General features: G+C 38.3%; 2 protein-coding genes across 23 annotated transcripts in view; one reads left to right on the top strand and one right to left on the bottom strand.

Annotated features, from left to right (window-relative positions):
• The window catches only part of SULF2 (sulfatase 2), a 67,933-nt gene extending 54,168 nt beyond the window's left edge, over positions 1 to 13,765 (top strand). For 7 of the 10 annotated variants that reach the window (XM_057385355.1, XM_057385356.1, XM_057385357.1 and 4 more), the window contains 11 exons: positions 580 to 787; positions 3,588 to 3,831; positions 5,612 to 5,708; positions 7,444 to 7,538; positions 9,087 to 9,146; positions 9,408 to 9,577; positions 10,060 to 10,202; positions 10,426 to 10,549; positions 10,881 to 10,911; positions 11,207 to 11,263; positions 12,292 to 13,377. In XM_057385355.1, coding sequence (XP_057241338.1) covers positions 580 to 787; positions 3,588 to 3,831; positions 5,612 to 5,708; positions 7,444 to 7,538; positions 9,087 to 9,146; positions 9,408 to 9,577; positions 10,060 to 10,202; positions 10,426 to 10,549; positions 10,881 to 10,911; positions 11,207 to 11,263; positions 12,292 to 12,322 — 1,260 coding nt within the window. In that variant the 3' untranslated portion in view covers positions 12,323 to 13,377. Of the gene's footprint in view, positions 1 to 579; positions 788 to 3,587; positions 3,832 to 5,611; positions 5,709 to 7,443; positions 7,539 to 9,086; positions 9,147 to 9,407; positions 9,578 to 10,059; positions 10,203 to 10,425; positions 10,550 to 10,880; positions 10,912 to 11,206; positions 11,264 to 12,291; positions 13,378 to 13,583 lie in introns of those variants that run through there. The other 3 variants (XR_008966553.1, XR_008966554.1, XM_057385359.1) reach the window with 3 other exon arrangements.
• Positions 13,766 to 14,714: 949 nt separating this feature from the next.
• Positions 14,715 to 27,292, bottom strand: part of NCOA3 (nuclear receptor coactivator 3) — a 39,048-nt gene continuing 26,470 nt past the window's right edge. For 5 of the 13 annotated variants that reach the window (XM_057385343.1, XM_057385341.1, XM_057385340.1 and 2 more), the window contains 9 exons: positions 27,080 to 27,212; positions 25,190 to 25,429; positions 24,146 to 24,272; positions 23,305 to 23,491; positions 22,264 to 22,599; positions 20,680 to 20,784; positions 20,038 to 20,263; positions 19,637 to 19,811; positions 14,717 to 19,071 (listed from right to left, as the gene is read on the bottom strand). In XM_057385343.1, coding sequence (XP_057241326.1) covers positions 18,741 to 19,071; positions 19,637 to 19,811; positions 20,038 to 20,263; positions 20,680 to 20,784; positions 22,264 to 22,599; positions 23,305 to 23,491; positions 24,146 to 24,272; positions 25,190 to 25,429; positions 27,080 to 27,212 — 1,860 coding nt within the window. In that variant the 3' untranslated portion in view covers positions 14,717 to 18,740. Of the gene's footprint in view, positions 19,072 to 19,636; positions 19,812 to 20,037; positions 20,264 to 20,679; positions 20,785 to 22,263; positions 22,600 to 23,304; positions 23,492 to 24,145; positions 24,273 to 25,189; positions 25,430 to 25,943; positions 26,146 to 26,516; positions 26,567 to 27,079; positions 27,213 to 27,292 lie in introns of all 13 variants that reach the window. The other 8 variants (XM_057385352.1, XM_057385350.1, XM_057385344.1 and 5 more) reach the window with 8 other exon arrangements.

A 27,292-nucleotide genomic window follows, 5' to 3' on the forward strand; every position in this document is an offset into this window, starting at 1 on the left:
TTTTGCAGGGCAGTCCTGGAAAACGCTCCATCCCTGGAGGTGTTTAAGACCAGTTTGGATGGAGCACTGAACAACCTGATTAAGTCCAAGGTGTCCCTGCCTATGGCACGAGGGCTGGACTAGGATGGTCTTTAAGGTCCCTTCCAACCCAAACCAGTATGTGATTCTATCTGGAGATCTTCTGTAAAGCTGGAAGGTTTTGATCCTACTGGGTTGAGGGTTATAAATATAATATGACTGTCAGGATTAGGATACAGCTTGAATGTTTTTGATTTATGCCACMGTTATGTTTCTGGAAGCTGTCACTTGCCACCTCCATGCTTTCAGCTGTAGTATTGATTGCTTAAAGGAATTTCAACTGTTCTGCCTCCAAGAAGCGAAATCAGAAACAAATTTTCTGGGTGTTCCAAAAAGTTGCTGTTTTGTCTGACAACGGAAGATTACAAAAATCTGTTTTGATAATAGGTGATAGATGAGCCCCATTTGACTACAACAAGGAATATCTGATAAATTGCTGGAGCTGGCCATTAGACAGAGAACAGTTGGGACAGATTTTTAATGACCAAATTTTTCTTCCAGAAATGGCAGTGTGTGGAAGATGCCAGTGGAAAACTCAAGCTGCACAAATGCAAAGGAATGGCAAACTTGGCAGCCACAGGCAACAGCAAAGGCACCTCCAATATATTGCCCAAGTATTACAACAGGAATAGCGAAGACTGCGACTGTGAAGAGAATGAATACAAGCTGAGCCACATCGGACAGAGAAAGAAACTCTTCTCCAGGAAAAGTAAGCAAAACCACTGCATCTTCTGTCTTTGCTTTAGAGAGCTGTTGCTTGCTAATTTGGTATGTCTGGGTTTTCGTGTCCAGAGTGTTTGCTTTTTTGTCCTCTTTGTTTCTTTAGTGTGCTCTTATTTTTGTAAGAAAGATGAAACACGGCTTTGCAGTAGCAGTAACTTTTAAGTAATAGTGAGCTCTTGAAATCTTTGGCTGTGTTGTGGCCTATTATATTTTTCTTGCAGTGGGTTTGATCTCTTCTTCCTGTGATGAACCAGTGTATGTGATTAAAGGAATTCTTAAGCTGCACATAGGGAAATGGTGATAGGCCACACCGAATAGTAAACAGACAACAGTGGGTACAAATTCTCCTGACACTAGCTTTTCTTTTGAGGTAGTTACAATGCTGGAGCAAAATGATGTTTTTAATAGCATTCTTTTTTAAACAAAACGAAACAAAACAAAACAAACAAAAAAAACCAGTTACTTTAAAGATAAGGCATTTGTAGTATGGTTTTTTTAAGGGCAGTTGTGAGAAATGGGATACAAAAAAGTACCTCTAAACTTTATCCGTATTTTTAGACACTAGAGATACTTAAAAAAAAAAAAAAAACCTTAAAATGCCTTGCTTTACCTTGTGTTATCAAAAGAAAATGGTCTTTTGTCTACCAAATGCAAAATATATGACAGTAGTGAAAACTTTGTTCCTTTCAGGTTCCAGTGGAGACAAACACACTGGTCAAGTGGTCCAAGACCCAGCTGTATTAGTGGGGCTCTGAAAACAGTTGGCTTTCTCAGCTTAAATTCCTCTGGACTCCATTTTGAGACTTAATTTTGAGGTTGCAACTTCTCAGCAGTACCGTCTCTAAGATGGTTTCTATAGTGGCTGAGGAAAGGAGGCATTGGTATTCAGAGAGCTTACAAAAGCCAAACTTTAATATCTTGAAGAAGGGAGTGCAGATGGTTTTTGGCCAAATATTTAACAGCACTGGATTGCCTGTAGGCTGTGTACAGAGGTGAATTGATTGGAGAATAAAACTTAAACCTGGAGGGATTGACTAATAAGTAATTAAACATTAGTATTTATGCCTGCGGTGTACTTTGCAGATGAGAGAGCACAGCAAAAATGAATATTGATCTTTTTAAATATTTTCACCGCTTTAGAGTTTGATACTAATCGCAGCACTGAGGGGCTAGCATGTTAGGGTAAAGCAATACAAGCAGTCCTGTATGAGCTGCCTCACTCCAGAGCAATTAGTTAGCTGCAAAGCTGTGTTAGTTTGGCTGTAAAGAGAGGAGTAACCTGGCTCCTGGTTGTTCAGGGACATGTGTAGTTGATGGTTCCTTGGCGCTGTCTACTGAAGTGAGGTTCAGCATGCTGGATTGACGTATTAGACTTGGAAGGAAGATAAATTATTAGCTGGCTGAGCTGAACAAGATGAAATGAAGGAGTGATTAAAGAAATGGGAGTTTATATCTTTGAATCTAATTGTTACGGTAGCTTTTTGTAACTTACTTCTACTTTGTAAAAGATGGGAGTTTTCTTCTCATTTATTGAAACATTTCCTGAATGGGTGCCTGAAATAGGGCTAGTCTTTTGTGGCTTTTTATTATCCCTTCATCAGTGACTCACCTGGCTTAATATCAGCAGTAAACTTTGAAACACAGGTGGAAAATGTGCCAAGACAATCCAGCTGGTTTTCTGCTTTCTGTGTGTGATGGTGACAAAAATACAGTGCTTGTCCCCATGAGCCATATACTGAGCAAAGCCTCAGGCTCCCCTAGGGCAGAGAGCAGAAAGTCTGTGGTACTTAAATTGTACTTTTTTCTCAAGGAATGAGATGATTGTGCCTAATGAGTGACTCTCAGCAGTCACTGGCGGTGAGCAGGAAATTCAGAGAGAGATGTATCCCATCATATGGCAAGGAAGTTTAGATATAAATTTATATTTCATAACTAGGTTCTATTTGTTCCATGCCAGGCCAAACACAAGAGGAGTTGTGGGGATTTGGGCTGGAACAGACCACTGTGGAAAATAGTAATAGTGGAAAAGATCAGTGAGAATTTTGTATTTGCACAGTGGCAATTCATAGCAAATGTTTCGTTTTGCTTTTGAGCTCCAAATGCAGAGGCAAAGTTTGAGGGAGTACCTAGCACTGGAGGATGGTGCTTCATGGAGAAACTGTCTGGGCTGCACATCAGGAAATTAATCGCAAAGTAAAGAACTCAGTATGGATAAAAGTAAAGATTCAAATATTAATACCTTCCAAAGAAATCAAGAATCTAACCTTGAATGAATATAGAATTGGAAAAAGGCTCAGGTTGAACACTGGGAATACTGGCACGACTTTAAAAAAGTGCAGCAGGAATCCTTGCAGTGAAGCATTGTATAGTGAGCAGCAGGAAAGCACAGAGGGCTGCTCCCTGAGGGTGGCCTGTGGCCTGGCTGTGGTGACTGTCATGGTTAGTGCTTAAGTTGTGACTGCCATCCGGTGATCATGGGGGAAGAGCGAGTGTCCGTTTGAATGAGCTCTTTGCTCTCGCTGGTGCTCAACTAGAGCATTTTCTTTCCCCCTCTGCCATTCTTTTTGTGTTTGCATTGTACCTGCCCTCTCATACCCTGAGATATCCATCCATCTGTCCATGCCAAAGGTGAGGAAGCGGTAGCTTACAGGGTAAGAGCAACAAACACTGTCATCCAGCTAATTACAAGCAGCACAGTATGGGCTGGGCATTTCCGTTCCAAGAAGCACAAAGAGGGACAAATTGTAACATGCTGTTTCTGCCCCTCTTTCACTTCTTCCATGTAGAATTCAAACCAAACTATGTCCGGAATCGCTCTATCCGTTCTGTATCTGTCGAGCTGCATAGAGCTGCTTACAACCTGGGTTTGGAGGATGGATACCAGCCCATCTTACCAAGGAACATCACAAAGCGGCACAGGGTGCAGAGGGCTGTTTCCCATGAGGAGGAAGATAGAGACATGGGGGAATACAGTGGCACTGGTGGCATTGCAGAGTACACAGCCCCTAACCTGATCAAAGTGACCCACAGGTAAGTGCACATGGTAGATTTTGTAAAACTTTTGCTTTGTAAGCGATTGCTTTACATAAATGAGTGGGTTGAATTGTGCTATGCATGTTGTGTCCCTTTTGGATACCCAGACTACCTTCACTAAAATTGTTATTCCCATATGTACAGTAGTCCTCAGTTGTGTTTTAGTGTAGAAGGGCCTGAAGCTCCTGAAGAGCTGCAGCAGCGCTTTTGTGTCTCCTGCTCCACTCATCAGTGCGTACGTTTCCAGTGAGGAAAAGGAAACTGTTTGCAACAGTTGTGTTACACCTGTGTGAAACCAGGAGAGCATTTCCCCTGGAATTCAGTGTGCAATGGGTAACCTGGCCTAGCTGGAGATGAAAGGCCCTGACTGGAGCACCAACTGGTTTTGTGTCACTGGTTGCTTTGTACAGAGCTTTCTGTAACCAGTGCTAGGAGAGGAAAATGTATATTCTAAATGAAGTTGGATGGACCAGGAGCATTGGGAAATAGTACATACTGATAGAGAGGGAAGGCAATTGTCTGATCACTCTTAGAGCTAAAAATAATTTCCTCAGTGTTGAATCTGGGGACAGATGACGTCTCTTCAGCTGTACTTTAATTCATTTAGTCACCATTTCTGCTCTTGAATTATCAGCAAATCCAGTAATCATTATTATGTGCATTAAAGTGTTTAATGACTAGCTCATGTAAACATGCAGGAGCCAGGTCGCTGCTATTGGTATCTGTGTTTTCCATTTGACTTCTGTTCACAGAAGTGAATTAGAGACTCACCAATATGAGGAAATGTAGGCATCAGAAAATTGTGCCCTCAGAGAATTGTGCCCTCTTACTCCAGCTCCCATTAATGTTCAGGACCCATAAATCACTGTTTGTTTTTGTCTTCTGGAACAAATTGAATTGACTTTTGCTGCCTTACTGCGCGAATCCTAAATTCATACGAGGAGCTGTCAGGAAAGTTGTGCATTATTCATGAGCAGTCCCAAGCAGAAAAGAAGGCCATGGGACAACATGGGACATGAGGTGATTTAAAGAAAACAAAGGAGTATTGAAAATACTCAGCTTTTATTTAAACAAGCATTCAGAAATGACTGCATGGTATTCAACCCCTAATAAACTTTGCAGGCAAATCCGTGAAGGGGTGATTTTTGCTTTTTTCTTTATTAAACCTTTTTAAAAACTGGATTTCACTAGAAGTTAGTGAAACATAAGTGTTATTGTCAGAGGGTGTTTTGCTTTCAAAGCCAGATACCCTTGAAAAATTTTATCACTCTTATAGAAAAGAGTAAAATTTCTTTGCTTCTGGTTTGTTGTTTTGGGTTTCACCCCTTTTCTTTATGGTGTAGTAATATATCTTTCAAGGAAGTACTCTATCCTTGCCCCTACAGCTGCATCATTTAATTATGCATTGGGAAATTGCCTGTGAGTAATGCTTTCAATGCAAGCTAGTTAGTAATGATTGTTTATGTAGAAAGTCTAGATTTCTCTGCACCACCACTTACATGTAGAAATGAAGCAGTCAACACGTTCTGCTTGACAGAAATATTCTCACTGAATTTTTCTACTTAATTTCCATGGCAACTCAAACACAGACTTCTTTTCTGGCTCAGACCATGCTTGTATTCTCTTGGATGAACATTGGTTTTTAAATTGCGCATGTCATTTCCAATCCATGGTCTCATTTGTCCTGGAGCTGTGTTATTAAGAGCAGCTGTTTGCATTGCTCTGTGTGTATGTGTATATCCATTGTAATAAACGCTATTTGCTTTTCCATGCCAAGGTGCTACATCCTGGAGAATGATACTGTTCAGTGTGACACAGATCTGTACAGATCACTGCAAGCTTGGAAGGACCATAAACTTCATATTGACCATGAGGTCAGTGATGTTTTCAGTGCGTGTTTTTATGGTGGTTTTCTGTGGCCTGATAGGATCACGCTAACTGTCTGGGTGTGTCTGCCTCCGGGCATCTGTCCCTCCCTGGAACCTCTTGAATTTGCTGGCTGATTTCAGAATAGACATTTCTGAAATAATGAAATTATTACAAGTTTGTGAAGACAAACTTGCTGAGTGGAGGAGAGAACTGCAGCTGAAGGTACAGCTGAGAAATGTCACAGGCCTTATGAGATAAATAAGACTTAAAGCTGTACCCATCATGCAAAAAAACTAATCTTGATCTTTTCAGCATTTTAGTACTCCTCCTCCCCAGAGTGTCTTTCAAAACACAGTCCTTCAATATCAGATATGTAAGCCCAAGGAAAGATGAGCTTCATTAGTTTTGGTGCTTCTAAAATTAATTTCTTTCACTTGCTAGTGCTTTTCTTACCCCTTTCATTTTGGAATTGAATTTTTTCATAGGATTGTGTATATGGAGAACCTGGAAATAATTTGCCCTATGCAATTTGCCAGAAAAACTTTATCTGACGTTTTTGTCACTAATATTCAACAATATAAGCTCAAAACCTTCTTACGTTTTGTGTATGAAGGAGGGTCTAAGGACCAGATGAGGGTGAAATAAATGCCAAAGAGAAGCATAAAGGATGGACCTCCTGTAATCTCTTACCAAATTACGTAAATTCACAGCAATGGTCTATGTAAGAACTTCCTGGCCCCGTTTATTGTAGAGGTTGACACACGAGGCAGATACTAAAAAACTTACTAGCCTGCTAAGATTAAAAAGGGCAATTTCAATATCACCATAGTCCTGTAATCGTTTTTCTTCAGAAAATGCAGCCGATACAGAGTGTCAAAGGAAATGAGAACCCACTTCTGTCCAATTGTGTTCCTGATTTAGGGTCACAGGGCTGGATTCTTTGTGTATTTTACTTGAACACTCTGTCCTGTGTCTGCTTCAACCCTCATGAACTTCTTTATGGTCACTGATGGCTAATGGTAGTTCTGCAGGGACTGTTGTTTATGCTGGATTACTTTGATTTTTCTGCTGTGGAAAGAGCTGAGGTGAAGGCCTCCAGTATCTGAGTGGAAATGGGCCACACTGTGTGTAAGCCAGACTGAACAGAAGCAGGAGTTTCATTTAGTGAAAAAATAGGCAGTTAAAAATAAACCACCTGGATGGCACAATTAACTGCTGATCACTATCCCATGTGTTCAGGCATTGCCAAAACCTGCTATGCAAAGTGATGGAACCTTGATGCTTTGCTTTTTCAGAACCTCTGAAGAGGGGATTTCAGATCACTCCCTTCCCATGCCTTTCCCAGTGTCAGAACAGGCTACAGTGTAAGGACTTCATTGTCATTTGAGCAACCTTTCTCCCCTTGCAATGTGCCGTAGAGCACAAGAGGAGAAGTCATAGTGGAGGGAGGGGCTATCTTCCTGCAACTGTGTCCCCCCCATTCCCCCAGCACTGCATTCTGCTTTCACAGTCAAGAATCTGAACAGGCAAAATGAACCAGCTTCCTCCTACTGTAGTTGCCTTCTGGAAAGCTAGATAATTTGAAAATGCTTGTTAATGGGGAGACCTATGGAAGGAGGAGCTATGGAAGAGCAAGCTATTGGTGACTTGGGATAGAATGGGTTTTAGAAGGTTAAAATAAGACTAAATCATGCTTTTTTTTTTTTTTTTTCCAACCTCTGTCTTTGCACCTTTTTTAAGATTGAAACTTTGCAAAATAAAATAAAAAACCTGAGGGAGGTGAGAGGTCATCTAAAGAAGAAGCGACCTGAAGAATGTGATTGTAACAAGCTAAGGTATTTTTTTGTGTACTTCAAAATACTTATTTGTAGTGTGCAACTGTAACTGATTTATGTCCTCAGAGGAGAGACCAGGATCTGGTCTGTTCAGTGGTTGCCTGCTTACTGTACTCCTGCATACATGTTTGGGGGAAGTTGGACTGCTGCACGAGGCCCACCCTCTGCCAGGCGGGAGTTTAATCTGATCTTGACCCAGGTTAAGGCACACCTGATACCCAGGGGGAGTCGAGTTCTTGCTCTGCAAATAAGCCCAACAGGAAATCTTTCAAAATCAAAGGGTAACCCAAACAGAATTTGCCCCTGAGAAAATCCGTTCAGAATGAGACCCAGGAGTACTGCAGCCACAGTGGCAGAATGGTACGAGCATCACCAAAAAAACCCAAACTGTATTGGGAATCAAAACTGATTGGAATCAAAACCGCAAGGCAGCTATGCTGTTACCTGTGGCTAAAGCACCTTTTACCAAGTAGACTCTGTGAAGAGCATGTGGATAAAACTTTTCTGTCTCACTGGTGTCACAGAATGCCTTTTTGAACATAATGCTTAAAAGCTTGGAGGTGCAACATTCTCTACCGATAGAGAATATGCAATTGCTGTGGATTGTGAATGTGGCCCCATGTGGATCCTGCAACACAGTTTCAGCACCAGATCACTAAAATATGGGGAACCTCAATGTCTTGGATTATGGGAACCCATGTCAAAAACTGCTTAAGATGTATCACTCTAAATGGCAAATCTAGAGACAGAAAGTTTATATTGGTTTATAGTCCACTGCTTTCAAAAGAGATTAACTGAGTTTACATGAACTGATTACTACTTATTTAATAGTTATAGTAAAGATTAAGTTTTTTTTGGTGAATGTTCCATGGAAAATGTAAAAAAATGTTATTTTTAAGATTGATATAGGGTACACTTATATTTGTGCATAGCTTCATTAAGATGACTAATCCCACTGAAATCAATGAGTTATATATGGTCAAGTGTTTGCATTGCGATTGCACTGATTTATCATTTAGAATTAGTTGATGCAATGCCCAGCATCTGTGCAAGATAAAAAAAAATCGACTGAAGAAGATAGTTCTGTAATAATCTTACTTTCTTAATTTGTTATACAGATTAAATTTATGAAAGCTCCCAATAGCATTAAGAATTCAAAAGATTTGTTTTGAAGGTAATTTTAATGTCAGATTAAAGTACATCTAAACTGAATTCAGGTGTACTGTTTAGAAAGCAACATTTATTAAAATCAGCTTGTGCTTACTGACTTGTGTAGGTAGTAACTTTATCAGTAAGAAAATATTGCCGTTGACTGAGGCTGTTCTTTTTTTTTTTAAACTAGTAATTCCACTAAGAATTAGTCAACTAGAAAGGAGATACCTGATACCCAGTCAAACGATGTTGCCTTTATTCACCAGATACACTAATAAATTGAAGGGAGAAGTGCCACTGGATTAAATCTGCTTCAAATCCAGTCCTATAATGTGGTAGGAACAGGGCCAATTGTCTTTTTTGTTTTTCACTAACAATGCTGTTTTTATTTTCCAGTTACCATTCAAAACAGAAAAGCAAACTGAGACACAAAGGAGCCAATCTTCATCCTTTCAAGTAAGTGAAGGCCTGTTCCTTTGAAAGAGGACGTGCAAAGACATTAATGTCTGTACATATCAGCGACACATTAGGCAAAATTAGGAATATTCAATTTCCTGTTGAATTGCAGAGTCATCTCCATTTGTATGAAATGCCATTTAATTAAAAAATGTCAATTCTTTCCCTTAGAGCAGTTTATTTTATTACTTACTTTGGGGTTTTTTTAGGTGTATTCAAGTCTAACAGAGTTTGCATAACCCTAATGTTTTGTGTGTGCAGGAAAGCCCTACAGGAGAAAGACAGGCTGTGGCTGCTGCGAGAGCAGAGACGGAAGAAGAAACTGCGCAAATTGCTTAAGAGAATTAAAAATAATGACACATGCAGCATGCCTGGTCTGACCTGCTTCACCCACGACAACCAGCACTGGCAGACTGCTCCCCTGTGGACATGTAAGAATACTGTAAACTTAAGGAATAGGTGGGCAGGTTTTGGCTAGACTGGGCTGGGATGTTGGGTTGCTAGCRGTTACTGCTTCTATTAGCTCTGTAACTGAAGTAATGCAGTATTCTCCACATTAAAGAATCTCTGTTTCACTGTTGTAATTATCCTTGCACAAAAGGCAAGGAAGTAAAACCAACTGCAAATAACCTACAGATATTGAATACTCTGCAATGATGTGCTTAGCATCTCACCATCTGCAATGTTTCCCAACCAGAGGAAGCAACTAGACAAGAAGTTGCTTGAACTAGTCATGTCACGTGGATTAGTTATGCACAGAACAAGAAGGTGATGCTGGAAGGCATTCTCTGCTTTAGAACTCAGGAGTGAGAGTAACAGTCTGTGAATAAAGTAATACCACAAACAGGAAGTAATTAGTAGTGCGGAAGAGAGAAGCATATACCTTATGTCTTTATAACTGTTCAATTTGCAGTGGGCCCTTTCTGTGCCTGTACCAGTGCCAACAACAACACGTACTGGTGTTTGAGGACAATCAACGAGACCCACAACTTCCTGTTCTGTGAATTTGCGACTGGATTTTTGGAGTATTTTGATCTCAATACTGATCCATATCAGGTATCTGATCATAGACCTTTTGATCACAGCTTGAGAAAGACATCATTGTTCCTTATCAACAATAAATGGAAATCATGCAGTATTGCTGCAGGATGTAGTTAAGGCCTGTATCATTTAAACTAGTATAATGTGACTCTTTCCTGTTTCAACTAAACCTCCTGTATTCCAAAAGTTACCAATTACAGAGCAATAATTGCTAACAAGAAACCCCTGCTTATTGCAGCTAATTAATGCAGTGAATATGCTCGACAGAGATGTTCTTAATCAACTGCATATCCAGCTCGTGGAACTCAGAAACTGCAGAGGATATAAGCAATGCAATCCAAGAACTAGGAACATGGATCTAGGTAAGTGCCCCTCCTGTTACACTCACAAACTCCTTTAGCATAGTGGTAAGTATTGCTGAGATGCAGGAGAAGATAAGGAAGGAACAACACTGGTGAAAGGGGGAAAGAATACCCTAATAGCCACTGTGAGGCTTATAGGTCAATTTAAGTTGGAAGGGACTTCTGGAGGAGTTCTGTTCCAAACTTGTGCTCAGTGAAGGGTCAAATGTGAGGGCATACCAGGTTAACTCTGGGCATCAGGTAATTTGTTAAAATCTTGAGACTTTTTTTAAATTTTGATTTACCTCATATAGGCAATCATTAGTAACATTCTTAATTTTTCTTCATCTAGGACTTAAAGATGGAAGCTACGAGCAGTACAGGTATATTTGAAAAGAAAAAAATTTATATCATTATTCTTAAGTACTTTTCTTCTTGTTGAAAGAGCAAGTATGGGATTGGGAACCATATGRAAAGGCCTGGTCTAAAAGAGCCTTTGAAAGATCTTTCCACTGCAGTCGCTTTGAAACATCGGAGCTATTTGTTTCAATGTTACAGCATGTTCTGCTGTTAGTCCAAATTCCGGCTGAATAATTCTTCTTCCTCTTTCAGACTGCAGTGCTGGTTGTTTCTCGGTGATGGTTAACTTTTTTTCTCCTTTTGCTGCTTGAAAATTAGGCAGTTTCAGCGTCGAAAATGGCCAGATGTGAAGAGACCATCATCTGCCAAGTCGCTGTGAGTTGGGAGCTGTTCACCAAAAGCATTAGCTTTTATTTAGCTTTTCCCTTTATTTCTCTTTTTGCATGCAGCACCTTTTTTAACATCATCACCTATTTTCATGGAATGCTTAGGAGGAAAGTCCTCTAAATTACGCAAGAAATACAATACTGCCTTAATTACTTAAAACTATTGCTGCAAAAAACCTCTTGGTATATGTTTTTTGGGAATCTAGAAGCATTAAGGTCAAGGCAGTTTCAAACAAGTAAAAGTAGATGCTCAGTCAATTATGGTCAATTGCCAGTTTTGTCTCAATTTAAACTAGCAGTGGCTATCTAGTGGTTTTCCGACAATCCAGAAACAACAAGACCAGTTGTAATTTCTCAAAAGTAGCGAGGTGTTATTGTATATTTTCTTGTTCTTTATCCTACTATAGCCTTGTGTTGTGAGCAGGAAAAGGAACTTAAGAAAGAAAGTAGACCACAAGACAGATTTGTTTATAAAACAGCTTTTTACTTACTGAGGTGTCCTTTAAAACTTGATGCTGATCTGGTAATTCTCACAGGGCCAGAACTCAAAGGTGAGATATAAATTTAAGCAGGTTAAAAAGTTACTGTTGCCTGTTACTGTGTCTGAATCTCTCCCCCTAAAAAGAAGGCAGACTTCAGTTCATTAACTATTATAAAGTGCTCTTAAACTGTGCAGTGGACAAAGTAGGTACAAGTCCCTTCCCAGACACAGGCTGGTCTTCTTGCCTAAGAGGATTTGCTCTTATGAAGCAGTATTTTTTTTTTTTTTTTTTTTTTTTTTTTTGTGATTGAAGAGATCTATGATTGGCTTTAGAACCAAAAAGATGGTTGAATTAATAAGCTTTGTACAGGTTGAAGTTAGAAACAAACTGAGTCATACATCTGCTTTTTATATGGTGGTATGGTGGTTCACAGTGTTTCCATTATTTTTTACTGCATGGAACCATCAAAAAAGACTTTTCTAACTACTTTCTACTAAAACATTATACACTAAACTATGTTTGTTTCATTTCAAAGAGGACAACTGTGGGAAGGCTGGGAGGGCTAATCTCCCCCTGCTGCTGCACCTCCATGAGGATACAAACTGGCCACAACTTGAATCCATGTACAGAGTAAATGAATTGTAACATTCACCTGAAGGACTGGATAAATTCTGAGGCTGAAATAGTACGTTTGCACTGGTGAGTGAGTTAAATAGAAGCAGTGAAATTATGGAAAATGCTGTCAGAAATACAGATCTCTGAAACCCACTATTGTACCTGCTTTTTTGACTTGGATTATACCTCATCTGCTTCACAAGGCATTTTACTGCAAGAAGACACAACTAATGCTGATTCAGGAACTGACAGAGAAGGAAACGCAGCCACATCCCAAAGAGGACTGCCACTGCAGCGGCAGTGTTTACACAGACAGCTGAAGGGACCTTAAAACAATTTCCAGTTCACCCGTATCTTCAGTTTTCATGAGAAAAACTTCAAGTCAAATTTTAAAGCAAAATTTAGGAAACAAGGATGCTTTTGCTTAATACTGGAGTAATGTTAATGGTTGAAAAGTCTAAAAAGATTCAGGAACTGAAGTCAGTAGCACTGAGTGTTCTCAACACCATGGAACCTCTTCAGTTTCCTCAGAGGATACATTGTAGTTCCACATCTACTTATTCATCCTATTGCCACCTCTATGAAGAGTAGAGAAAATCTTGACTGATAGGATGCCAGATTTTTGGAGGGGTTATGTAAATATTGATTAGAATAGTGTTTGAAAATAAATTCCTTCAAGTTGTGAAGAAATTTGTTAATAAAAAGGAGTGTATAATGCCCACACACCATTTCTCAAAATGTTACTTACTGTTGCACAGTACATCAGAATTAATTTTTAAAAGTACTGAAAAATTTCAGTAAATGTAAATCTTAAATTTTACAAAATCAGATTTGTATGAAGTTTTTTTTAATGTGGTAATATTATATTGTATGTTCAAAACTGAAATAATTCCTTTGAGAAAGCAGCATTTGCTTAGCAGTGTAACTTTTACATTTGTTATTTTAAAAAGGCAGCTCTGAGAGTTCAATACTTGCAGTCAATAAAGAATAATCTAGTTATACTTTACTCTGGAAAAAGTATTGTTCTGAATCACAGTTACTGTTCAAAGGCTTTCAAAGGGGGGAAAATCCTGTAATTTTGCTAAAGAAGCACAGTGTACAGAATTACTTGAGTAGTTTCGTAAGGACATTAAATCCATTGTAGTACAGGCACTAGTGGTGAGATTTGTATTTATAAACCGTTTCACGTTCCTTTGCTACCTGTGTTTAAAGGCACATGCCTGAGGGCGCTCATGGGACAGACTCAACCAAGTGTGGCCTTCACTCCTAAGAAAGAGGTATGTTTTTCAAAATGCATACTTACCTTGCCCTTGTAGAAATCCAGTCTAAAAATACAACACGGAAATTATTTTGAAACCCTTCCTGGTTTTGCAGTTAGGAAAATCAAGTGGAATTATGTCCAGGCATATATATATATATATATCCCTGGTACCACAATCCCATACTCAAAAAAGTACTTGAATTTAGGAATTAAGAATAAAAACCCTGCTCAAAAAGCAGAGGTGGTGTCTTTGTATGTGCTAAGACTGGGCTTGAGTATTTGTATCACACAGAAAAAGTCAAATACATTACCAAAACTTGCTTTGCAAGAAGCTTTTTTTAAATTTTGGAAGCAAAATCTGAATGTCTGTCTTAATCTTGCCAAAGATTTTCTTTCTAACTTGTTAAAAATTTCATGGATTATCAGAAAAATCTACCAGATAATGAGATCCTGAATCCATACAAGTAAAGGAATACTGAATTTAAGTACATCAATAAAACCACATTTTTGCTGCTTTCCAGAGAAAAGTTTTAGCTATCCATCTGCCATTCCCAGTGTGCATGCAGAAAGAATAGGTTTGATTTTTTTATTTATTTTTTTTTAATTTGTACCTACTTGTGTGTTTAGCCTACAGTCTTTGGCAAGGTGAGATTGTGACTGTCAAGTTCCTGCAGGGCCAGTGTTACTGCTCCTGTTACTTGAGAGTCAGAAAAATGAAAAGTTATCTTGTCCTCTATTCTGAGCTGTGGGACTTGTATATGACACAAGAAGCAGCTGCTATTTAATGAAAGGTACTTCGTTGTGGAAAGATACGACCTCTCCTCCTTTCAGCTCTTCTAAAGACTGCTATTTAAGTTGAAAAAGACATTAAATTCTAGTCGGTGTCAACACTAAATGTGTGTCTTCTAAGTGAAAAGTCTGAGTTGTTACTCCCTCAGCTTCTACAGCCAACTAGGAAAAAATGTGTATTACTCTTGGTTAGTTTTACGCAGTGATGGCAGGAGAGTCCCTCTGACCCTTGCAGGATAGTTAAAGTATTTGACAGCTCATACAATTGTCACCAAGTTCTGATTTTAAACAGAAACCTTTATTTACATTATTATTAACATCCAAACACAAAAACCAGAAAGGCAGCAATACCTTACAACTGACCCTTTTTTAAGTTAGTCCCCATGATTTTTCTGTTTTGCAAAATAAAGACAGGTATTTCAAGCAATACTTACAATGTAAACTAAACTTAGATGCAATTCTCAATACTGCATGCCTTCTCCAGAGAATTTTTTAAAATATTGCTCTCAGAATTACATGGTTTCATACTTGCTGTATCATTCTGTCATCTGGTAGTCTGCCCATAGATGCCAAAATAAAAAAAGTGTGCTAACTGGTGCAACATTCAAATAAGTTTTGTCTTGTGACAGAAATGTGGTCTGAATTTTCTCACTTTGGAAGCAGCATTTTAGACCAAGAAAAAGGTACACTATATATGAGTTTAATAAACACATGGTTTCTGTGATCAAAAAAGTAACAGAGACAAATAACAAAGCAATACTCTTTTATGCAGCAGTGATCAGAGGTTGCTGTACTAGCTAATTCATCTCTTATTGCTGCGTAATATTACACAGGGTTTTTTTTTWWAAAAAAAAAAAACAGTGAGAAAGAATCTACTGTTACAGAACCAAAGCAAAATTGATGGTGGTAACTAAATGTCAACAGATCTCAAACTAGATGTACTATTTAGGATTGGTGCTGCCACAGAAGATGTCATCAATGCATTTAAAAAATGTCCCTTGTCCCTTCATCTTGTTTAAACTAAAAACCTTTTCATTCAGAAAAAAAAGTAGTTAGTGAAAAGCTCCAGCATTCTAAACAGATAAGAAAAGGATGAGCCTTTATAACATCAGTCAGGTACCAGTTACACATAGATGTATAAACAGAATTACTAATTAAAAAAAAAAAAAAAAATTGCACGGCAAGATTTATATAGCAGTATATAGTCTAAGAGCTCACCTAATGAAAGCAACTGGTGTTTGTAGTTTCCATCAATATAATGAACAACTACAAAATATAAAGATATAAAAAGCAAGGCATTGCTGCATTTCACCTTCAGTAGGCAGTACTTACTCAGCAAATAGGTATGTTCCAAGAAACTAAGAGATAAAAGTTCCTAAGGCTTTTAAAAGTTTTGCATTATAAACACACATTAATGGAAGATTTCAAATAAATGCGTGATAATTTATATACTCAGTACTAATGGCAGAACAGGGTTGTATGAAGTAGATTGATTGACTCTACATTCCTTTGAACCACAGCCAAGGATGAATTTCTTTAGAATATTTCTATTAAAATGGAAGATCACTGAATATTTTGAACAATAAAACCCCTCTTTGTTAACAGTACCAAGAATAAGGAATGAAGAACACAGATCAGGTTTTTGGGTTTCTTTACTCACTTGGGAGACATGAGTTTTCCATTTCACAGTGAACAACAGATGAAGCACCACATATCTTTTAAACACTTCCGGATCATCTCTTATGAAGGTTGAGTGTTTTAATTCCTCCTAATTGCAAAAACTGCAAAGGGATCTTCATTACAAGCACCCAAAATGGAGGGGAAAAAACCCCCATGCTATCAGCAAGTTATATGTAACCAGATAGATTTAAATACTGATGTGAGAGAATTCTGCTTACAAAATACATTCATTACTTTTAGAACAATCCAATGAGGTGTAGACATTTTGCTCTAGTGTGGCTTAATATCCGTAAAGATTTCTAGATGTTACATAAGAACAAATATCTTGCAACAGGCAAACATTTTCAAAGAACAAACCTTTTTAAATTTACAGGTTCATTAATATTGACCAAAAAAAGACACAATTCAGGTTCATCAACTGAAAAGACAACCTATTACAGACAGACATGACCATCCTGACAAGTTGTAAGAGCTTACAATGCAGAGCCTTTGTGTCAAATTGCCTTAGGTAAAAAGAGATGTGATGAAAGTGCTCACAGATGGAGTTTAACAACTGGTCTTTTCCTGTTTTTTTGGGTTTTTTTTTTTTTTTTTTTTTTTTTTTTTTTTTTTTTTTTTTTTTTTTTTTTAAAGCTGTATGTTAAAGATGTAAAAATAAGTGAAGTGTTGAAGACCAAAGAAGAGAAAGATGTGGGTCAAAGTCACCCAGCTTCAAAGTCATTAAATTTAATTAAAAAAAAATTCTGTTTGAACCTCAACTACACTGAGTTTTAAGAAATCAATTTTGTTAAATATTTAGCTTCACAAACTCTGCAAAAATGAGTTAGTGACCTACAAAAGTCATATATATAATACATTATTTTAAAGATCATATTTACAGAATTTATTCACAAAAAAAGACTGCAAAATTCTGATTCTGACTGCAGTGTCTTGCCTTGAATTTTCTGAAGTTATTTTCAAAACCAGATGAAAGATTATTGCTCTAATTTCCATACACAGAAATCATTACATTATGCAGTCTTTTCAATTAATCCTTAAAGAGATGATACTGTGTTTGAGAAGGAACATGAGTACACTCTACCTTCGTATTAAGTCCTTATCAAAGAAAGATATTGCATCAATCCATTATATAGTCTTCTATAAAGTGCACTCAGCTGCACAGCAATCTGTAAATACGAGTCACAATTGTGTTTGTTTAAATAATTTAAATCGTTTATCCTCTCTTTTTAACCCTTGGCTTCAAGGGTTTTGGACAGGATTTTGGACTAGCATGTGCCAATTCATCTTGCACTGCTACTTTGCCTGGGAAATCCCTGACTCTTGGGGTAAGAAACTAAAAGCAGCATTTATATTGGAGAATTAATATAAGAGGAGTCAAGGCTATCAACTACATTCTGTGTCAGATATTGTTGCTAGAGAAATCAGGAAATTCTTACCACTGTGACTTCTCCAGGCACTTTTGTCTGCCTGTAGTTTAAAGGGCTTTGGATAGCTGCAGTAAAGAGATAAGGTACACCAGGAGTCTACCCACTGAATCTATTAAAATGCCATTATCAAATTCATATTTCTAGAAGAAATAGTTCTTCTTTTCTAGAAGAAGAGCGCCCAAAGTATTAATGACTTTTTTTGTACTCCACATTATACAGTAATACAGAAACTGTTTCTATTAAAATGTATTTTTGTTGGGTAGGGGTTTTTTTTTGGTTTGTTTTCCTCTGGATGAGGAAATCTATCTCTGGTTTCTGTAAGCCCAGTATGAGTTGCTGTGAAGAATGCATCACCTTCCTTTTTAACTCTAGTGCATTCTTGTTTGAAGATAAGGTTCTAGACGTCAGCAGTATTTCTGTTAAAGAAAACATACAATCATCAGACAAAAATAACATCTTTGCTGAAACAAAATGGCCCATATACTGCATCTGGAAGAGGAAAGTACTGACAATCAATGCCAGCAGAAGTGGCTTTTTAGTGCTCCACATTGAAAAGAAATTTCTAGAAAAGAAATGCTGTCGTGGAATTTCCTTAACACGCTATTTGGGTTTCTTCATGTCATGTAGATTTGGAAAATCTGACATTTCACCTTTATATTCTCATTTTTAGATCAGGAATTCAACGGCCTCCAAAACTTTACTTACTTATCCCCCGGAAGTCCTCAGATTATTCTGTTTCCTCAGGTACCTTGGGCAAAATTTCATGAGGTACTTTTTACTTGAATAGATTTACCTTATGTCAGTCTTATGTCCCTTGGTATTTTGTGTAAAGATTATAGCAAAAGTGTATTTTGTATTTTAGCTTTCTTCTTGGTGCCTGTGATTAGAACATTTTCACCTTAAATGAGGAGTCTAAATTTTCCATAGTTTCTGGCTACGCATACACAAGTTATTCTAAGGTATCGTAAGGGCTAGTATCATTACCGGCGTCTGCCAGAAAGATACCACACTATCAGGATTCTTAGCCTGACTCATAAGAGCTGCTATGTATAATTTTCAAGATCTGCTGAAGATGTGTTTCACAATGTCTGTAGGGTTTTTTCCGAGGTTTGTCCAAGTTCAGAAGTACTTCAGCATCCTTTGTGCATTTTAAAGCTTGACCCTACCCATGATACTTCAAAGTCAACACTAATCACAGCATACAGCCTAAGTTCATTGTGAATTTTGATTACATATCTTCAAAAAGACTACCTCTTTGGACATAAAATAACAGGCCCATAGCTGTAAATACAAACAGGGTAACTGAGAGCAAGACTGTGCCAGAGCAGTGGCTGTAAGCAGACTGTACTCAATTGAAAAAGAGTCAGCAAAACTTTTCATCAGTCGTGATGTACAACTTACCTGGTCTGGACCCATAGGCATTCCTGACATAGGCATGGTATTAATACTTATCTGTCCAATATGGCCACTGCTGCCATTTATGTGCATCATACTGTACGCTGCTGGATTACCTTGATGGCTGTACTGCTGCTGGGGAAAAGAACTGAAGCACAAAAGGACAAATAAAATTACCTTCCGAGAAGTTTACATACTGATATGTTGCATTCCCTTCACCAGCTGTCAACACATTGAAGATACAACTATTTTCACATTTACCTGTTCTTACCTAATATCTGTTTCATATGGAAACTTCCCTCACAAAAGGAATTTGATTTTTTAGAATTGCACAGTTGTATGCGTACGCCTAATGTAACCTTTTTGGAGGCTATTATTAGGGCTGTATCATCCATCGTAACACTATTTGGACTTCGGTATTACCACCCCTGCATCCCCCCGCCCCCATTATTTTTTCAATATTTAAAGACTGAACGTTGCTTCTGGGTAAAAAGACTGCAGACGTCCAATATGAATCAATGGATCTAAGCATAAAATACACCTAATCACTCTATTTCCTAAACCAGAGCAGGACGAAGGACAATACCCATGCTAGAGAGAGCTATTTTTTCGCCTCGCAAATCCTTTTCCTACTACATGCTATTTAACACAGTTTCTACTTGCAGTGAAATGAAAGATACTTTTGAGAAATGGGTTGTAATTGTGAAGTTCACCTGTTTCTGGGTATGCTTCCTGAGGGCCAGCCCTTCATCTCSGAGGACTGGTACATTGTTGCTGACTGAGGATGCTGCAGCATAGGGTTCTGGGAGGGTCCAATTCTTGATGTTATCATTGGATTGGGAGGGCTTGATACTCTGCTAAATGCAGGATCAGGTTGCTGGCTTATTCCTTAAAATGAAACAAAGGAGACAGTTATCGTCACGTAGTACTTTCACTAGTTCTAGTACTCTAGTTATCTTGCAGTGATTGCATGGAGAAAAGTAATCCTTTTTGGTAGTAATATATGCCATTTTTTCAGAAGGATTGGTATTTAGGTAATTTGAATTAATTAAAAAAAAAAGGGAAAAGCAAACCAGACAAATGAAAAAAAACCCCAAGATGTTAGTACTAGTACCATAATTAGGTGGATAGGGGAATTGCTGTGAAGGAACTTGAGCCATTGGAGGGCCTGTCAAAGCACCATCCATGCTTCCTGAGGCAGTCACATTTGGTGGTGGACTGAAGGCCTGAGGTTGCTGTTGCTGCTGCATCATCATTGCCATCCTCTGTTGTCTAAAATGGTGACTTATTAGTTCCCTGTTACGCTGAGCCACCATTTGAGCATTAAGAAAACCTTGCTGCTATCCCCCAAAGAAAAGAAAAATTACATTAGAAGATGTTTTTACAAATAAAATCACGTCACTCATACTCATTTCTAACAGCCAGCATATCCATTATCAGAACAGCAAGGAAAACCCACATCCAGTACCAAAAAAAAAAAAAAAAAACCCATCAAAATTCTAAGACAGAAGTCTCATTAACTTGTCATTAGTGCTAAACAAATTAGCATGGTGTTTTACATGGAGAAACTATTGGCATACTGAATTGACGGAATAACCTAATGCACAATTTCCACTGCAATCTCAGGAATAAGGGAGGTTAAAAAAAAATCCCTTTTAAAAAATAATTGTGCAGAGGAACAAGGGCAAAGAGGAATACTGTAACCATGAAAGAGGGCTGAAATTCTAAAGAGATGGCTACTGTAGTAATTACTTACCTGGGATCCCACCTGTGGCTGCATAATTGGTCTCACTGCTGAGTTAGTGCCACTGACCGGATTTTCCATTTTCATTTCAAGCGTTTGACGGGTCTGATTCATAAACTTTGAAAAAGACATTTTAGCACTATTAGTTTGAAAATAACAGTATCTGAACAAAGTAATGGCAGCTCCTGCAAAACTGCTTTCTTTACAGACCTCTTGAATCCATAAAGTGCAATGGGCTATTTTTGGCCTTGTCTAAGGTACCTGAAGAACCAAAATATTTGTTTAAGCAGCTCAAACACGCACAAAAAGAAAAACCCTTCAAATAGGGCAGCTTTAACATTCTTTAGTATTCTTTAGGAAAAAAGAGAAGACCACCTATTTGTTCCAAACAATTAAGCGTCACAGAAAACCAAGAGAGAACATAGCATGTCTTAGCATTGCTATTCCACGTATGGGAAGGAAAGGGTTGAAAAATGGAAGATTGGCAAGTTATTTTTAGAATTGTTTTCTCTCAAAAGACCAACCGTGCACCTGGGCAATATTAGAAAATACTCTGGGTGAGAAAATTCATATATTTCTGTTTCCTCAGGGATATTGTCTGTTTACAGAGAAGAAATGGAATTTCCTCACAAAAGATAACAGGATGTTGTTAAAGACTTAAAAGCCTTTCTCACAGACTTGGGCCTCTTTGTAAAGGGAAGGAAAGGAGATAAAAGGGTTTGGAGATGAAAAATACAGCCTGGTGAAGGACTGTGCATGCTCTAGGCCCTTTTGGTATGCAATGCCGGGCTCAGGCCTGGGTGTTTTTTGCCCCTGCTAAAATGAGCTTAGCAATGTATTCGTCTCTGGTTTTTTTGGAAACCAAGATGATGGAATAAATCTACTCTTTGCACTTCAGCTGTGCGCCATTGTTTTGGTGTTACCTGCACACATTCTGTTCACACACCATGTCACACAGTAGTAGTTCAGTTTTCCAAGTTTTATTTGCACACTATGTTTAATACCGAGCCTGCACTTTCATGCGGGAAATTTAATGCTGAAATCATGCACCAATTTTTTAAGCAGTGTGAAATTTTCAACCTATGTGGCTGTATCTAATCTATCAACTTTCATCCAAAGAAAATACCTAAAATGTCATCAAATCGCTAAATGGAAAGCAAACGCCTACATCAATAAGCCCAAATGATTAGTTAGAAAGCAGCAAAAAAGAAGTAACACCTGATTTACAGAAGAAGTACTGCTCCCATTTAATGCTGTGAGGTTCTGAAAAAATACTAATCTTAACACAGGTTAAGAGATCATCCAGAGATACATCATACAAAAGCCCTGTTTTAACTAGCAGCAGTCCTGTGTGCTGCCAGAACCAATCCAATCTGTAGCTAGGGAGGGTGAAGAAGGAGAAACACTCGTCCTAATAAATGTTCTTCCACTCCGATAGCCATCAGGCACTTAATGGGAAGCACTGTCAAAATGAAAAATCCACCCTCTGAATCACCTGTTGCTATGTCCTTTGTTATATTTGTGAAACAACACAATTCCATGTGCATCGGATGCAATTCTGAAACATGAAGTGTAAATGTAGGACCAAAAAATTACCTGCTGTCCCTGGAGCCTCTGCTGGAGCTGCATGCGCAACTGCTTTGGTGTGTTGGTACGAGGTCTCATTACGTTTGCTCGGGGATGCACACTTTGCAGAGGAAAATTGCTCGGTTGGCTCATCTGATTTATCACTGAATTAAAAGACGGCTGTTGTCCCTGGATGTTACTAAAACCTCCTGGCATTGCTGCCCCTTGCCCTTGATAGGGTTGACTATATAACAAAGGCTTTTGGTCAATCATAAGTGAAGATTCCTGACCTTGAAATGAATCTTGTTTGGGTTCCAAAGCTTGTCCCTTCAACAGACAAAAAGTGCTTTCACTACCAGTGAATTCCTAAAGAAACAATAAAACTAACTCAGCATAATGCGCCAACCAACAGTTTCTTGGGTAGAACATGGCATGGAGAGCTACTAGTCTCCAGAGTAATGAAATAGCAAAAGTGATTACTACTACTACTAATAATAATTCTGTTTTTAATCAATTTTGCTGCCCACTGCATGCACAGGCGGACCACAAGCCTTTCTTCACTTTTCAATGCTATTTGTACAAATGATAGTTTGTGGGTCTTAGCAAGTCCCAAATTGTTCACAGAATTTCCTTTTTCCTATTTGGTAGCCATGTAAATTCAAGCTGGAACTGAAGGAGAGGGAAGCATTTAACCACTGCCCCTCAAATAATCCACAACCCAAGCTGAGCTGACAAGAAGTTATTAAAGAAACCAAACACAATTCTCATCCTACAGAATTATAATGAATTACACCCAAAACCTCACCTTTATACACCAAGGCATGATACAGTAAACTTCTATAAGAATATGCCATTTTATGTTTCTTGTAATGCACAAGAAGTTTAATCCATACTGAGTTTCTCTAATGAAAATCACTAGTCAACATAGAGGTTTCCAAAGGCAAATGTACAAAATGAAGATGAGAAAGTGAGGAGGTGAAGTAAACGAGGAGGCCCTCATCACTTTCTTTTCAAGTAAGAAAATAATATTGGTCTTTGGAAAATAAATGGCCAAAATCTCTGTTTACTTACTTGGTTTACAAGATCAGGAATTCCTAATGCTCTGTCAATTTCTTCCAGACCTGTGGCATCTGTATTACTCAGTAATGTGTGCAACTGATCCAGAAGTGCCCTTTCATCATTCTGGCCTTCCGTATTTGGTGCCGAACATAAGAGATCATCCAAAGAGCTTCTAACCAATTGTCTATAAACAAAAAAGCTATTTAAACCATAGAATCGTTAAGGTTGGAAAAGAACTCCAAGATCACTGAGACCAGTCTCTGATTAAATATCACCTTGTAAACTACACTATGGCACTAAGTACAACATCCATTCATTTCTTGAACACTTTAGGAATGGTGTCGCCACCACCTCGCGGGGCAGACCAGTCTAATGCCTGACCGCTCTTTCAGTGAAGAAATTCATTACTACCACTATAACGAAAAAGGTGTTTTTTATATAATATATTGACCCGGGGACGATTAAGTACTATAGTCACTGACAAGACTTACAAGTTAAGTCCCAAATTTAGATCCTAAAATGTCCTGTCACCTTCCTTGCATCCTTGAACACACATAAATTCTGTTTTCCTCTGGCTCCTGCCACGTACCACGGAGATATGATTTCATATTTTGCCACCTCTTTTTTCTGTGCCTCCTAACTCAAGGATTGATAGATTTTGTTAGCAATGTCTTTTGCAGAGCTGAGTTAAAAGATACCCATTTTCAGAACAGCTGTGGGAATGGAAACATTTCTGAAACATTCCAGTCTGTTATCCCCTGTGTGTATGCTACACAATTCCAGATTTTAAATTCTTCTGACAGACGGCAAACACTTCTATTTATAATTACCTTAAAAGCTTCCCCAATTCTACCTGTTTTGTGAGCCCCGTGACGCTTGCTCCATGGACATCATATTGTCAGGCCACAATCCGGGTTGATTCGAAGGTCCAGGCTGTCCATACGGATTCCCTCCCATGCCAATGTTTATCTCATTTGGCCCTGTAAGGAAAAACATTTGTGTGTTTTTTTAAAAACTGAAGGTCTCATCTTGCTCTCCTAGCGTTCACATTAGGATGATCACAGCTTTGTGAGCTTTCCGTTATCCTGTTTTATAGTGTATACATATTTAAACTCTCAGTGCAGATAATTTCACAAATATAACACACCACAGATTTATATGGCAGTGATACAGACCTACCCTGTCAGAGCAGAATTACTATTTCTAATCCTTTAGCCCCTAAAATAGAAGCACTTCACATGAAGGAAAAAGAATTCTGGACAATGACATCTGGGTAACTGCAAATATTCACTGTAATAGGGACATCAACACCCGGCATTTTAAATTCCAATACAGGGTGGAAATCAAAACAAATACAAAGTACATAAGACTTTGCTCTTTYGGAGTACTTCCTTCCCTCCACCTATGCAGGGACATGCAGCACCACATAGGCGAGTTTATGTCCTCCCATTATTTCCCAGTATCTATATGAATCACATGGAAACAGTGATTTCTAGGAAGATAAGCTGAAAAATTCAGAGGCAGTCAGGGCGGCACAAATTTCTTCCATATTTAATGATGTCTTAAATTACTCACAATACTAGTAACTTCACATATGGGTCATAGATGTAATTTAGCAGAGAAATACTGCACTAAAATAACACACAGAAATTATCTCCCCCAGTCTGGGGACTCAGAACAAATTACCTGTGCATGAGACACACAGCACCAGAAGAAAACAAGAACACCACCAAAAAGTCATAAAACAGCATAGTCAGGGAACAGTAAGTCTTTACCTCAAAAAGCCTTTCAATGAAAAACTAGCATTTTACCAAAACTGGAAAGATTCTTACGATGAATGCTTACTAAGAAACCAGTGATACAGTGCTATGCAGGGCAATAAAGGTTAGGAACTTACTCAGGTGCATCATTTGCTGTTGCAGCATTGGCCTAGTACCAAGTATACTGTTAGAGCGAACAGGCAGCCCAGACACAGAGCCACCCTCCAAGGGCCTGGGGAGAGTTGTATTAAATTCAGGTCCTGGTCTCAACATTGAAGCAGAACTTGTGCATTCCAATCTGTTCACCTTGGAGTTTGGAAAACCCCAGTCTTCTGATGGATGCTGATTGGTTGCGACGTTTCTGTTGTGAGTGCTTGCTATAATGAAGAGCAGAAAACACAACGATTTGTCATCTGGAGTACATTATATATTTTGGTTTTAGAATTAGTTTGCTGTTTCACCAAGTGCACCTGCTAATGTCAGAGCAGTTGACTGAAGTCCGACAAAAGCATCTAGAGCTTACCATGCCAAGTTCTAAATCATGCAAAAACTGAGTCTAAGTGTATGTAAAATTCATAATGACTGACTGGCACCATGAACTGTTCTTGCTTCTACATGTCAAAAGCACGTATTAAACTCATAATAGTAAAAAATAATTTAACTACTTACAAGAAGTAAAGTAGTGGTAATGACACACAGAGAGTAAACAGTTATGTTCTCATAATTTTAGTCAAGCCAATAGTTCAGAGTTATTAACCTGCTGATGGTAAAATTAAAATTCTTTCATGTTAACGCTTCTTCTAACTGAAATTCATATTTTAATCTTGCAACCCTTTTTACGTAAAAGCTTTCTCCTTTACAATGACAGCTCTTTGCACACAACCAACAAACCCAGATTTGCTCCAAAATTTTCTTGGTTTTCAATCATTCTTGGACTTCCACTCATCAAGTTTTGCTTTTGTAACATGGAGAGCGCATTGACATTCCTCACTGAAGCACCTGAGCCCACAGTGCTGTCTAAAGAAAAGGCTCTGTTAAAAGGTGGGCAAGTAGTCTGCACAGACTGGGGACTCTTCACACCTGTTGAAGAATTGAAAGATGCATGCAACCGTACATTTTAAATAAAATGTGCCTTCAATGACTTAAATAAATTAATCTCATCTATCTGTGAGCTCACATACTTGATCTTAAGCAAGCCAGGGATAGTTCTTTTGCTTATGTTCTCACTACAAAAATTCCCATTTTGAAAACGTAAGTTTGGCCCTGGACAAAAAAAGAGTTCATTTGAATTTACGTTCTATAATGAATTTTGTATTACACACTCCTTGATATATATACAACTGGACTGCCCAGACTTTGGGTAACTCTGACACGGAGGTAGAAACAAATGGTTCTGTTTGGAACAGCTGGAACTGTGCCACACAGCCAACAGTGTCAGTGGCCTTAGGCGTTTTTGTACATTTTTTTCATTATCCACGTTTCATCTCCTTTGGTTACCTCAGCAATCCATTGCCCTAGATAATCCAAGAGATGACCGGTGTCATAAAAGGAAGCAACAACTGCCACGATGCTGGCACATTAGCTAGGTTATCCTCCCCTCCTACTCAGCTTCCTACTCAGGAAGAACATTCCTTTTGATGTCGAGGAGGTGTAACAATTAGAATTTACAGACCACGAGATTTTTCACATAGAGTAAGAAGGAAATTAAAAGCTTGTCACCAATCCTGTATTATATCCCTGGTCATCTGTAAGGGATAAAAACTCTCTATTTTAAACCACAGAACAAGGAACTGAATAGCATTTGTATAATGCTATTCATTGTGTATATAGTAGGTGAGTGCTGCCAAGACAGCTAATAGTGTATATAATAGCTTATGAAAGCATAATTAGCCATTTTGCATTACATTTGTCCTTGAAGATATAGGAGATAAAGGAAGTATTCTCTAAGGGTCTGAGAGAATCATGTTTACATCAGGTACAAAGAAAACCCTAACTTTAAAGCCGAAGCGGTAGATTAAATTCCTTACCCGGGGCAGTTCCTTGAAGTAATGCTTGCTTTGTTCCAAGGTTATTTCCATTTGTGAACATAACATTATTGTAAAACTCTGAACTAGTAAGATCACCTAGAATTGCATCCAAATTATCCAAGTCTCCATTCATCTGAAAATGATGCAGCAAAATACCAATGTTATTTACTCTCATATGGCTGTGCTTCAAGTTTTACTTAGCTCCTCGCTAAT

Source organism: Malurus melanocephalus, unplaced genomic scaffold (assembly GCF_030028575.1).
Source record: "Malurus melanocephalus ecotype Western Australia unplaced genomic scaffold, MMel_1.1 scaffold_815, whole genome shotgun sequence".
NCBI lineage: Eukaryota > Metazoa > Chordata > Aves > Passeriformes > Maluridae > Malurus > Malurus melanocephalus.